This window comes from Geotrypetes seraphini, chromosome 3 (genome assembly GCF_902459505.1).
Source record: "Geotrypetes seraphini chromosome 3, aGeoSer1.1, whole genome shotgun sequence".
NCBI classification, from domain to species: domain Eukaryota; kingdom Metazoa; phylum Chordata; class Amphibia; order Gymnophiona; family Dermophiidae; genus Geotrypetes; species Geotrypetes seraphini.
The window spans coordinates 150,281,581-150,294,016 of NC_047086.1; the positions used below are offsets into that span (position 1 = coordinate 150,281,581).

A 12,436-nucleotide genomic window follows, 5' to 3' on the forward strand; every position below is an offset into this window, starting at 1 on the left:
ACTAGTGGCCATAGCGTCAGCTGTGTGGCTACCAGGAGATTCCCTCAATATTCCGCAAATTCCTTTTTATTTGTAAGGGGAAGGGTAATTTATATTATGTTTAGCATCTTGACATCTAGAGCTTTTAGAAACGCCTGGTTTTGCCTCTCACTCTTTTCTGTATCACTTTCGGTCTTACGATTGCTTTACTGTACTGTATAGTCGTGGTACCTGGGTGATTTCTGGATGTCAGTTTTTCGCCCCCTCAGGCGTCCAAGCCAGGTAGCGAGGTTCCGCCCCCTTTTGGATAAGGGCGGAGGAAACTACACTGCTCTGTTAAAGAGCTCAACATACCACGCCCCCGCTAGTAAGTTATACTGCCGAGACCCTTGTAGGCGTTTCTGATTGATTGGCAGCTCCTAACTTCCTCCGTTGCCAATTTGCTACGGTGGGGATGGCGACGAGAGTCCTTTAGCAGTTCGGTCTGCGCGCGCGCGCTCTCGTTTGTCCGTATGAACGCCCGAAGTGGGCGTGGGCGGAGGCGGGGCGCAGGGCGCCGCGTTCGGTGGTCTCTCGGGGAACCAGGCGAAGCCGCGCGCGGTTGGAAGCGTGGCAAAAAGAGCAGCAGCGGCCGCCGGCGGCGCTGGGGTGCTGACACGAGGAAGTACGCGTCACCAATCCCTTCAAGCACGCAAAGGGCGAAGAAGAGTGTCTGCGGCGGTGGGTGGGAGCAAAGTTTACTGTGTGGAAACCTGGACTCTTGCTCGAGCATTTCCTTCCATCCTCGAAACTTCGGCGAACCGGAGGAAGAAAGAAAAGACCGGACAGCTCTTCCTCTCGGGAGCAAACGGAGGCGTTAAAAGAGATAAACGGACCCACCCACCCCCTCAAAGCCCGAGGCGCTGGAAGCGGGGTTCCCCCACAGTGCAGGAAACTTTCAGCTACTGACAAACAGCAAGCAGGAAATACCTTTTTTTTTGTGTGTGTGTGTGTGGAGTGTTTCTTCATTTGTTTGTATCTTAACCGTTTTTTTTTATCTGGCGAAAGAACTTTTAAAGCGGTTGTGATAAAATAAATACATTTTCTTCTTTATTTCTTCTTCTTTTTTTATTTTTATTTTTTAAATAAATATACATTCTTTGGAACCAGGTGGTAAGCGGTTGAGCATATCGGAGCCATGCCCGCCCCCAGCCTCTTGCCCTTCAGCAGCCCTCCGCTGGGCGCAGGGTTGGGGGGCGGCGGGGGGCTCGGCGCTAGGAAGCTATCGAGCCCCGGCGCCTTCCGCCTCACCGAGAAGTTCGTCCTGCTGCTCGTGTTCAGCGCCTTCATCACGCTCTGCTTCGGGGCGATCTTCTTCCTGCCGGACTCCTCCAAGCTGCTGAGCGGCGTCTTCTTCCACCACCCGCCGACCGAGCAGAGGCCGGGCGGGGGCGAAGAGGCGGCGGGCGGCGGCGGCGGAGGAGGAGAGAGCCGCGAGGACGCGTCCGCCGCCGAAAACCTGGCCAAGATCAGGGAGGACCACGAGCGGGCTCTGCGGGAAGCCAAGGAGACGCTGCAGAAGCAGCCCGACGAGATCCAAAGGGACATCCGCCAGGACAAGGAGAAAGTTGCCCGGGACAACCGCGAGGGCGGCAGGCAAGACGGGGGGCTGCCCGACCTGCCCTTCCGTCAACCCATTGGGGCGGTGGGGCGGGAGCCCGCGGATCCCGCTGTCCGTCAGAAGCGAGACAAAATTAAGGAGGTGAGTGGATATGGGGTGCCTACGTGCTTGGGTGCCTTTAAGGGCTAGAGGAGCAGGTAGGAGCCCTTCTTGCCCAGTGAGGTTTCCGGCTGGTTGCTTTGCGGTGCATCTTGAAATTTGCGCTTTGCGGCTTTACGGTGCAAACTGCCCTTTATCTCCGCTTAGCGCTGCTCGGATCACAGGTATTTAAAATCAAAGCTTTAGAGCTAAAACAGGCAGATGGGCTTCATGTAGAAATTGTGTCGGATGGCGAGGAAAGGCGTATGCGTTTTTCTATCTTGAGGGTCCCGGACAGGTCTTCTGGAAGCTGCTGTAATGTTAATATCGCTTTGATCTGCCTGCTCTGTTTCAATACCATCCTAATATGGGAGAACTTGTAGGCTGGGTATTCTCTTGTTAGTTTGTACAATTTTCATGAATGCATTATGGGTATTGACCTCCGTTTGTTAGTTTATTTTTATGTGTGTGTGTGTGTAATTGAATTAGAAACTGCCCTAGAGTTAACGTGATGTTGTAGAGCTGAATCTATGTTTCTCTTCGAGTGATGGCTGAGGTGTCGTCATGTGGGTTTTATTGTAGTCTTATTGTGAGGGTAGCGTTCCTAAATGGGTGGTTCTAGTTCATACGTTGTCAGGCTTGTAGTACTTTCCTGCAGAACCTCTGGGTATAAGAGCTACTAGTGTTTGGCTAGTCCCACTGTTAAGACTAGGCAGTCGTCTAGAGCAGGAGTGTGTGGGTAGGGGTGCAGTCTCAACGAAAAACAGTCACTTAAATAAAAATGAAGTACTGTCTGCAGGTGGGCAGTTTTCAAATAACCCATTTACCCAGATTATTCTAGGAAGGATGTCGTGGCTAAAGGTTTGTCTAGACTAGACTCTAGACTAAGTGAATATATCCTGCACTGTCCTAGAGCTCTTATTAATACAGTACTTTTTGTCTTAAGAGCTTTTTTTATGGACTAAGCGTCAGTGCTCCATCCAGATTGGGGATAAACCGGGGCCAGGCCAAATCAGAGGTTGTCAGTTTGCCAAAGAAAGTTAGTAGAATTAAGATGACACATAAAAGAGGGTTTCCCCAAACTTTAGTGGTTTTTAGGCAAAGATAGATGTTGCATTCTTCTTTAAAGGAGTTGCTTTACAGAACACTAGTTATAGTTAGCCTATGTTAAAAATTGAAGAATGAAAGTGATGATATGAAATAAATTGGGCATAGTGTTTTATGAGGACTCTAATAGCTATGGTGAAATTAGTAATGGATTTTTTAGAGCATTCCTTCTGACAGGCATTATTCATTTCGTGCAGTGGTTTAACTTCTAAAACTTTGGTAAATATCATGGTTAAATACTGTTAACTTAAACCCTCTTGGGAAAGATAGGATGCCCTTGGTTTTCCTTTATTGTAGTAACACACTTATCTAGGCAGCCTAATTTTACCCATGATATGACATTTTACAGTGGTGAAGTTACTTTTACTGTTACTTTTTGTGGTAGCTTAATTTTTCTAAAATGTGTTAAATGTCAGTTCTTTTGAAAATACCATCTGTTAACAAGATGGAACATTTTTTAAAGAAGCTATGTATTCTTGGCTTCTGGAAACAGGATGGAGTAGAGTCACTAGCTTGCACTTGATACAGCAAGAGCAGCTCTTAAGAGACCATTATTTCTTAAAATGCATCAACGTGTAAAAATAATGTCCATTGTTTTAGTTATTTATGTCTGCTTAAGTGAGTGCCACTAGAAGAAAAGGGAATGTAAGTGGTCTCCCTAGAGTTTTCATGATAGGCATAAGTTTATCTGTCCCAAATAGGCTTTTGGGAATAGATCTGTCATGGCTCCCACTTCGATGTACTGACACTTAGGACTCCTTTTACTAAGCTGTGATAGCGTTTTTAGCACACGCTACGCGGCTAGAACTAACGCCAGCTCAATGCTTAGTAAAAGGAGCCCTTAATGTGGTTACTGGCAATTCTAATCCTTTTTCAAGTAGTTTAGAATGTATTTTAAACAAAAATAATTTTAGAAGACTTCTTTTGGGTATTTTAGTCTTGAGATCTTTCAAGTAATGCATTTAAGGGAAGATTGAATGCATAGAATGTAAGAGTTTTCACACCAAGAAAGTAAGCGGACAATTCTGTGTGAGAGTCTATTCTTTAACAGCATCTAAGGGCACAGATTCCGTTATAGAATACTAGTGTAATTCAGTATTGGCGTGCTTTAGACCTGTAAAGCTGGTATCACATATTGTAAATGCAGCAGAGATGCACATAACTTAGTGTTCTATAAGTTATATTTATAGGTGCCTTGCCTATTTGTATGCTCCCTTTTATTTATATGTTATGCCACTTAAGCAAGCCTTACAGAATAGTGCTTTGCTACCCTGTTAGCACTTTTGTGGATAGCTGTACACATATGCGCATAAGTGTTAATATTATCCAGTATTGCATACACAAGGGGTATGTAAATGCATTCATATAGTTATTAAATTGCCCTTAAAGAGTGTAATTCTGAAAGGTCACTGAATTTTAGGCTCTAGGATGCTGTGCACATTAGATGCAAAAGCTATATTGTTAATTGTGTGTGCAATTGCAGTTATAGTATTAGTGTAAGTGAGCGTTTACATATCAACATTTAGGCATGGCCACTTACACCATATCAATGGCTGATATAAATGATTGTAATTAAATGTTTTCAGTTGTAATGTAATTGACAGTATTCTAGAGTCCTAATAACATCCAACACCCCTTTGCAGTTAAGTGCTTTAGATTTTTTTAATGCTGTTTGTAGAATAACACACTAAGGGCTCCTTTTACTAAGCTGCGATAGCGGTTTTAGTGTGTGCTAAATTGCCGCACGTGCCAGCAGTAAGCTGGCGTTAGTTCTAGCCGCGTAGCTCAGGTTTAGCGCACGTGGCAATGCTGCGCGCACTAAAAACGCTATCGCAGCTTAGTAAAAGGAGCCCTAAGAGCAGTTAATACCCATAACTGCAACTTAGTCCCAATTAGCGCCAGTTAACTCCAGTTGGCAACTGGCTTAATGCCAGTTAGCTAACTTGCCAATTTGTGTGTAAATCTGTAAACTGCAATTTTGCAAGCTAAGTGCAAAATTGTGCCAAAGTGCATTTTGTTTTGTAAAAGAAATTGGTGGTTCAAACATTTAATACGAGATAGGGAAAGATATTGTGACTTGTATACCACCTTTTTGTAGTTTTACAACCACACTCAAAACAGTTTACATACAGGTACCAAGCATTTTCCTTATCTGTCCCGGTGGGCTCATAATCCATCCAATGTACTTGGGGCAGTGGACGATTAAGTGACTTGCCCAGGGTCACAAGGAGCAGCACAGAGTTTGAACCCACAACCTCAGAATGGCTGCAGCTCTAACCATTACGCCACACTGTCCTCAACTATTACAAGCTTGGGTTGTCATTGTGTGTTGAGCTTTACAGGAAAGAAGTGGAAATTTTAATGAAAGTGTAATATCACAATAACATCTAAATATGGCATACTTAGTATTCATAACACACCGATGACCAGATCAGTGATACACTATTTTATTCACTACGGATGAATGAGTTTACATCTGTTTGTTTTGGCTCCTATTCTATGGTCACAACTTTTGTTGGCTGTAATGTGTTTTTATTTAAATTGTTTTATGGAGTAATATTATCCACCATAGAAATATTCTGGCATTTTGCATCTCCACACTGTTTTTGCTTTGTTTTGTGTTTATTTTTATCAGAATTATAAAAGTCTGGACTTTGTTGTATTCTATAGCTCTGTTTTTGTAGCTCAGGAGTGAAGGTATTAAGACATATGCTAAACAACTGGGGGTGCAAGTCAATATATGGGCTTATTTTTCAAAGTGAATTTCTGTGCATATATAATTTCCAGTTTTCAGCAAATCAAATTGATCCTTTACCTTTTACAGCTTTTATTACGAACTGGACCTCAAATTATGATACAGTGGCTATTTACTTATAGAAATGTCCTAGAATGAGGCTTCTCATAGAAACATAGAAGATGACGGCAGAAAAGGGCTACAGCCCATCAAGTCTGCCACTCTGCTTACCCACCCCCTGTCTATGCCCTAATGACCCAATTTTCCTATCTCCTGTCAGGTTGGATAAAATTAGAGCCCTCTAGCCTCTGCTTACATAGGGCAGGCTATAGGTTAACTTGTACCCTGTGGGGAAACCTGAAATTAATACCTGTCCTTTGATGGTGACAGATGTAGCACATAGCTTGTTTTTTGTAGTAGCACAGAACACCATCACTTCTGTGTGCAAATTGGTTAATTAGTCCTTGGTTCTTTTTTTTTTTTTTATATAATCTTTATTCAGTTTCCAGCCAAAATAACAATACACGAAGGTAGGCCAAAGAACATTGCAAAAAGCACAAAGAAAAAAAACACAAGGCGCCAATAACAAGGCCTGTAGATAACACTGATTAAGAAACTGTTATAGTATAAGTAGACAAAGCCCCTCTATTCCCCCTACCTCCTCCCCCACTAGTCACCAATACCACCCTCCCACTCAATCCCATGCCAAGTGAGCACAGATAGAAAATAATTCTGGAGGATAAGCAATCAAAGAGAAAAAAAGAAAAAACCATGTGTCAAACATTCAAGAGTCTGCTACGAGCCACCGGTGTTAACATAGTCCAAAAGGGTTCCTATATAGAGGTAAACTGTTGTTCCAGAGAAGAATCAATGTGCTAGATTCATTAAGGACACTGATCGTGTCCCAGCCACTTTGTGACCATTTTGCAACCTGATTTTCCTCCGACCCAATTCACTAACCTCGTGGCTGATCATCCTCCAATTTGCACATGCAAATGAGGGGAAACGGCATGCAAAGTAGGAAGGATGCAATTCACTAAACAAATGCAGGCACACCGACTGGGTTGGCTGATCCAAAAACAAGCGACTGCTGAGAACCAGTCGCTTGTGTAAAAACCCTGCTCTCTGCCCTGATTCTCCTACTCTGGCCACCCTGCTCTCTGCCCCGATCTCCTTCTGCTCTCTGCCCTCATCTCCTTCTTCCTTAGCAACAGCAGCAGATGAATCCAGAGACCAATAGGATAGCACACATCTACCAGCAGGTGGAGATAGAGAAACTGATTAACAGGTGGTCCTACTGGCTGGCACGCCTTCTGCATCTTCAGTATGCTCTATCTCCCAGCAGGTGATGGTCGCTATTCAACTAGCTCCTGAATTCTGGCTGTGACTGGAAAATTATTTTCTCCTGTTGAGGTTTCTCTTCAGTGAGACAGGGGTGTCTGGCTGAATGGTGCCGGCTTTAGGCAACTCCCAGGTCCCTGCCTCACCCTCCCTCCAATGATAGAGAGTATGACTGGGTCTCAATTTTTCTTCTTTCCCTTCACTGTAAAAAAAAAAAAAAAGAGACCACAGTGACTATTAAACAATTCTGCCCTCATACTGCTGAGCAACCGGCATCTCCCGGCACTATCAACAAAGTTTTGAGTGTATATTTAATTTGAACTTCTTTTCTTCAATTCTTTGGATGTGAATCTTCAAATTTCCAAAGAGCTCTTTTCTCCTATACTAATTATTGGAATATCAGGGAATGTTCACGAAAGAGAGGAATGTGATTCTTCCCAGAGACTGGGGCGACAGGTTGCAGTCTCAGGTTTGCCTTCTTCAGTCACCAAGAACAAGAGTATGGGATTCTGTACAGCTTCTAGAATCTATGGTGGTGACTCCACTGGGAACTTCGGCTCGCTTTAACATGAGAACGCTACAGCAGTCGCTTTTGTTCCAGTGGTTCCCGGTATCTCAAGGCTCAAATTGTAGTATCTTGTAGGCTCCTCAAGCATCGTTCAATATAATTTGGTGGCTCAGCGAGATTAATCTTTTTAAAGGCATGCCTCAGTCTTTGCTGGACTGGCTCAAGGTCGCCAAACATCCCAGGCTGTCGGGTTGGGGGGCTCAGTGCCTTCAATCCTCAGCGCAAGGAGTCAGTACTCGTTCATTCTTCTGGACTGAAGCATGGTCAGGCTACCGTTTCAGGAGTTTCAGACCATTCTTCCGGAATGAGGATAAATGTCTTTTAGGACAGTGTTATGATGGTGGTATTTCTCCACAGCCAGGAAAGTACGTGATGTACTCAGTTGGCTAGTAAAGTAATGGTTCTACTTCAATGGGTGGAATCTCTTCTTCCTCTTCTGTCAGTGCATCATTTTACAGGACAGGAAAAGGGTTTAGATAGACTTTCTCACCACAAAATCTGAGCAGTGTATGTTAAAATGTACAACGCTGTGTACACCTTTCAGCGCTTTAGAAATAATAAATAGTAGTAATAGTAAAATCTTCTACATCCTAGAAATTGGGAACTATTTGCTCAGGCGTTCCAGCTCATTGTATAAAGGTGAGATCTCCTAGAGCTAGACCTCATGGCCTCGTCTCGAAATTCAAAGCTTCCTAGCTTCTTAAGCAGACGCAGGGAGTGGCAGTCAGAGGGGGTAGCAGCATTGCTTCTTTCTCGCCTCTGGTTTCTCTTTTTAAGTGTTTTTCTCTGGCTGATTGGATGGATTTGCCATCTCAAGCTCGCTTTCAGGGCACAGTAATTAGAGAATCTCTGGATTGGCTGCGCCATCCTTGCTATGCGGATCTGATGAGTCTTTCGACGGCCGAACTGTTGAGATTCCTGATATTTCCGGATTTACTCACCTAGGGTCCAATCAACATGGATATTCATCCTACTTTGATATTATCCCTGGACAAGCAGGCAGTATATTCTCTACATGTGAGTGACGTCATCCATGGAGCCCCGTCGCGGACAGCTTTTCAAGCAAACTTGATTGAAGATCTTTGAAGTTTGCTAGTGCTGCACCGCACATGCGCGTGTGCCTTCCCGCTCAAGCTAGGGGGCGCGTCTCCTCAGTATGGCCTCAGTTCTTAGTTTTCCGCGGAGCCAGAAAGCCCTGTTTCTCTTCTCTGCATCAAATCTAAATGCCTTTCTTGCACCGCGGCTTCTTTTCTTGTTTTGTACGATCGGAAGTTGCTGTGCTGCGAATCTTTACAATTTTTGTTATTTTTCTCGATCGACCGGGGGACCCCGGTTTTTAGTCTAGCCGCCTGGCCTCGTGCAGCCGTGGCTATGTCTTCTATCTATATATGACCTGGCCTGTTACCGGGTTTAAAAAATGCACACAGTGCGGTCGGGTGATCTCGATTATCAACCCGCACCGTTGGTGTATCCTGTGCCTGGGTTCCGACCATCCTACCAACTCTTGCCCGCATTGTGCCACTCTCCAACCCTGGGCTCTTTGGCGCCGGCGGGCCAGGATCGTGGAGCTCTTCGGTGCCATGGAACAACCGGTTGACAAAACCTCAACCTCGGCCCCGAGCAAGTCCCCTTCGGCTTCGAAGGCCTCGTCTGCTCCAGCTGCTAAGGCCTTGGCCTCGGGTAAGTCTCTTCCTCTTTCAGGTTCAGCTCCACTACCGAAGAAGCATTCCACAGAGTCTCTGGCACCCCAGGCAGTGAGTGCAGTCCTGCCAGCCTCTACGAGACCTCCTCCAAAGTGTGCCTCCAAGTTAAGGGAATACTCTACCTCGAGGTCGCCCTCATTGGAGCACACTGCTGCACCAGTCCAACCAGATTCATTGGTCTCTGTGCCGATGTTTGAGGACATGCTTAAGGCAATCCTGACCACGCAGATCACCTCAGTTCTGGCCCAACTTGCCCTGGTCTCGACCCTGCTCCCTGTGAACCAGCCTGAGCATCACGTCGAGGTTCCCCGAGGCAAGCACCGACGGTCTCGCCAATTGTCCTCGAGTGATTCTTCACCTGCTCCCTCGAGACAGGCGTCTCCGGCCTCGATCGAGGCACCATTCCAAGCGTGCCTCGTCTTCGAAGCAGCTGCCTGCGAAACGGCAGAGAGAATCCCCTCCTCGGTGGGGTAGATCTCCGGGGTCTCGAGGTCCCTCGAGGCATCGGCGCCTCAGGAGCTTGTCGGCCTCTACTGTTTTCCATACCTCCTCGGTCCCCGAGTCGAGGCAAGTCGAGGTCGAGGACCTCCTCCTCGCAGCCGCTTCGTAGGGTCTCTTCCTCCCTGGGCTCTCCGAGGTTTACCCCCCGGGTTTCCGTGCCTAAGATATCGGGGGTCCTCGCCCTCCGGGCAGGTTAAACACAAGCATTCATTGACGCCTCCGTTGTCTCTTAGTAGAGCTTCTTCGGCGTCCATGCTTTTGGACACTGATGTGCCTGCGCAGTATTCGAGGGAAGCTTCTCCCTCCTTTTCTGCTGCCCCGAGATCCGGATCCTCGACCTCTCTGGAGGGACATTCTTGTGCCAAGACGCCCTCCTTCACCAGTTTCGTTGTTGACATGGGTAGGGCTCTTCAGCTGGACCTCCAGTCTGAATCCAAATATACCGGGGATTATTTGGAGGACATGGACCTTCCTTATCCACCGAGGGAATCTCTACATCTCCCTTTGAACCCAGTCTTAAAACAGACTTTCTTCCGGAATTTGGAGACACATTATGCAATTCCTGCCATTCCGTCCAAGATGGAGTCCCGCTATCGGACGGTCTCATGCAAGGGTTTTGAGAAGGCTCAGCTCTCCCACCATCCTTGGTTGTGGAGTCTTCTTAAAGAAGTCTAATCCCTCCAGGGTCTACGCTGCTGTCCCCCCGGGCAGGGAAGGGCGTACTATGGACAAGTTTGGCCAGTGCCTATACCAGAATTCGATGATGGCGAACTGGGTCCTGAATTACAATTTCATTTTCACGTCCTATCTCAAGCACTGCATCAAATCCATGCCATCTTTCCAGGAGGATTTGGCTGCCCACCGCCGCTCGGAGTTCCGCCAGCTTCAGGATACGCTATCGCAGATTCGCCTGTATGTGCCCGAGGCCTCATATGATGCCTTTGAACTGTCCTCAAGGGTCATGGCCTTTGCGGTCACTATGCGTCGCCTGGCCTGGCTGCGAATAGTGGACATGGACCCGAACTTGCAGGACCGTTTGGCGAATCTGCCGTGCTTGGGCAACAAGCTTTTCGATGACTCCATTGAGGCGGCTACTAAGTGCCTCTCAGAACATGAATGCTCCTTCGACTCCCTGGTGAGACCGAAGGCTCCTCCTCCAAAATCGTACAAATTGCTGCCCCAGCGCTTTCCCCAGAAGTCTACGCTGGTGTTTTCCCGCCTGCCGCCAGCAGCAGCAGAGGGCCCCCCAGGTCCCTGCGACGGCTAAACCAGCGCCGTCCTTTTGACAATCCTAGTTTGAGAATGCTGTCCCCATTCATCCTCGAGCCTTCTCCTCTACCCATCGGAGGTCGTCTTAGCCTCTTCTGTCACCAGTGGGAGCTGATTACATCGGACCTCTGGGTTCTCTCCATCATCCGAGAGGGCTACTCCCTTCAGTTCCTGAGGGTTCCTCCAGACCTGCCTCCAAAAGAGTATCTTTCCAACAGGTCGCAGCTTCCCCTTCTTCTGCAGGAGGCTCAAGCTCTCCTTCGCCTCCGGGCAGTAGAGGAGGTTCCTTTGTCTCAGCAGGGCACCGGGTTTTATTCCTGGTATTTTCTAGTCCCTAAGAAGACCGGGGACCTGCACCCTATCCTGGACCTTGGAGCATTGAACAAATTTCTGGTCAAGGAAAAGTTCCGCATGCTCTCTCTTCCCACTTTGTACCCCCTGATGGACGAGAGGGATTGGCTATGCTCGCTGGATCTCAAAGAGGCCTATACCCACATCCCGGTTCATCTGGCAGATTTTTCAGATTTCAGGTTGGGAATCTCCATTGTATTCTTTCTTTCGGACTTGCCTCATTCCCGAGGGTCTTCACCAAGTGCTTCGTGGTGGTGGCTGCGGCCCTGCGGACGCAGGGTGTTCAGGTGTTCCCGTACCTCGATGACTGGCTCATCAAGGTGCCATCCAGGCCGGAGGTTATTGCAGCGACCCAACGGACTATTACGTTCTTGCAATGCCTGGGTTTCGAGGTCAGCTTCCCCAAATCCCAGTTATGTCCCTCTCTATCTCTTCAGTTCATCGGAGCAGTACTGGACACGAATCGTCTCCACTCATTTCTGCCTCAGCCTCGACAGGATGCCCTCATTCGTCTTTTCCAGAGAGCTTCTCTTATGTCGACTGTTTTGGCCAGGCACATGATGGTCCTCCTGGGTCACATGGCCTCTACAGTTCATGCGATTCCCTTCGCCAGGCTTCACCTCCGGATTCCTCAGTGGACCCTGGCATCACAGTGGAGACAGGTCTGGGACCCCGTCTCTCAACACATTGTCGTGACTCCTTTGTTGAAACAATCTCTCCGCTGGTGGATGCTCTCTTCCAGTCTTTCTAGAGGTTTTCTCTTTCATGCACCTCCTCCGCAGAAGGTCCTGACAACGGACTCTTCCGCGTATGCCTGGGGGGCTCACCTCGACAGGTTACGTACTCAGGGTCCTTGGTCCATCACCGATCATCGCTGTCACATCAATTTGCTGGCGCTTCGGGCCATTTTCAATGCTCTGAAAGCTTTTCGTCATCTGCTTCAAGACAGCGTGGTCCTGGTTCAACGGACAACCAGGTTGCGATGTATTATGTCAACAAACAGGGAGGTACAGGATCCCTGTCTCTTTGCCAAGAAGTTAAGGATTTGGGATTGGGCGATACGTCACAACATCTTTCTCAGGGCAGTCTACATCCAGGGCTAGCAGAACTGTGTGGCGGACAAATTGTGCCGCCTCCTCCAGCCT

General features: G+C 47.4%; 1 protein-coding gene across 1 annotated transcript in view; it reads left to right on the plus strand.

The window, feature by feature from the left end:
* Window positions 1-369: 369 nt before the first annotated feature.
* The window catches only part of MAN1A1 (mannosidase alpha class 1A member 1), a 260,475-nt gene continuing 248,408 nt past the window's right edge, over window positions 370-12,436 (plus strand). Inside the window, exon 1 of the mRNA XM_033939003.1 lies at window positions 370-1,720. Coding sequence (XP_033794894.1) covers window positions 1,157-1,720 — 564 coding nt within the window. The 5' untranslated portion in view covers window positions 370-1,156. The remainder of the gene's footprint in view (window positions 1,721-12,436) is intronic.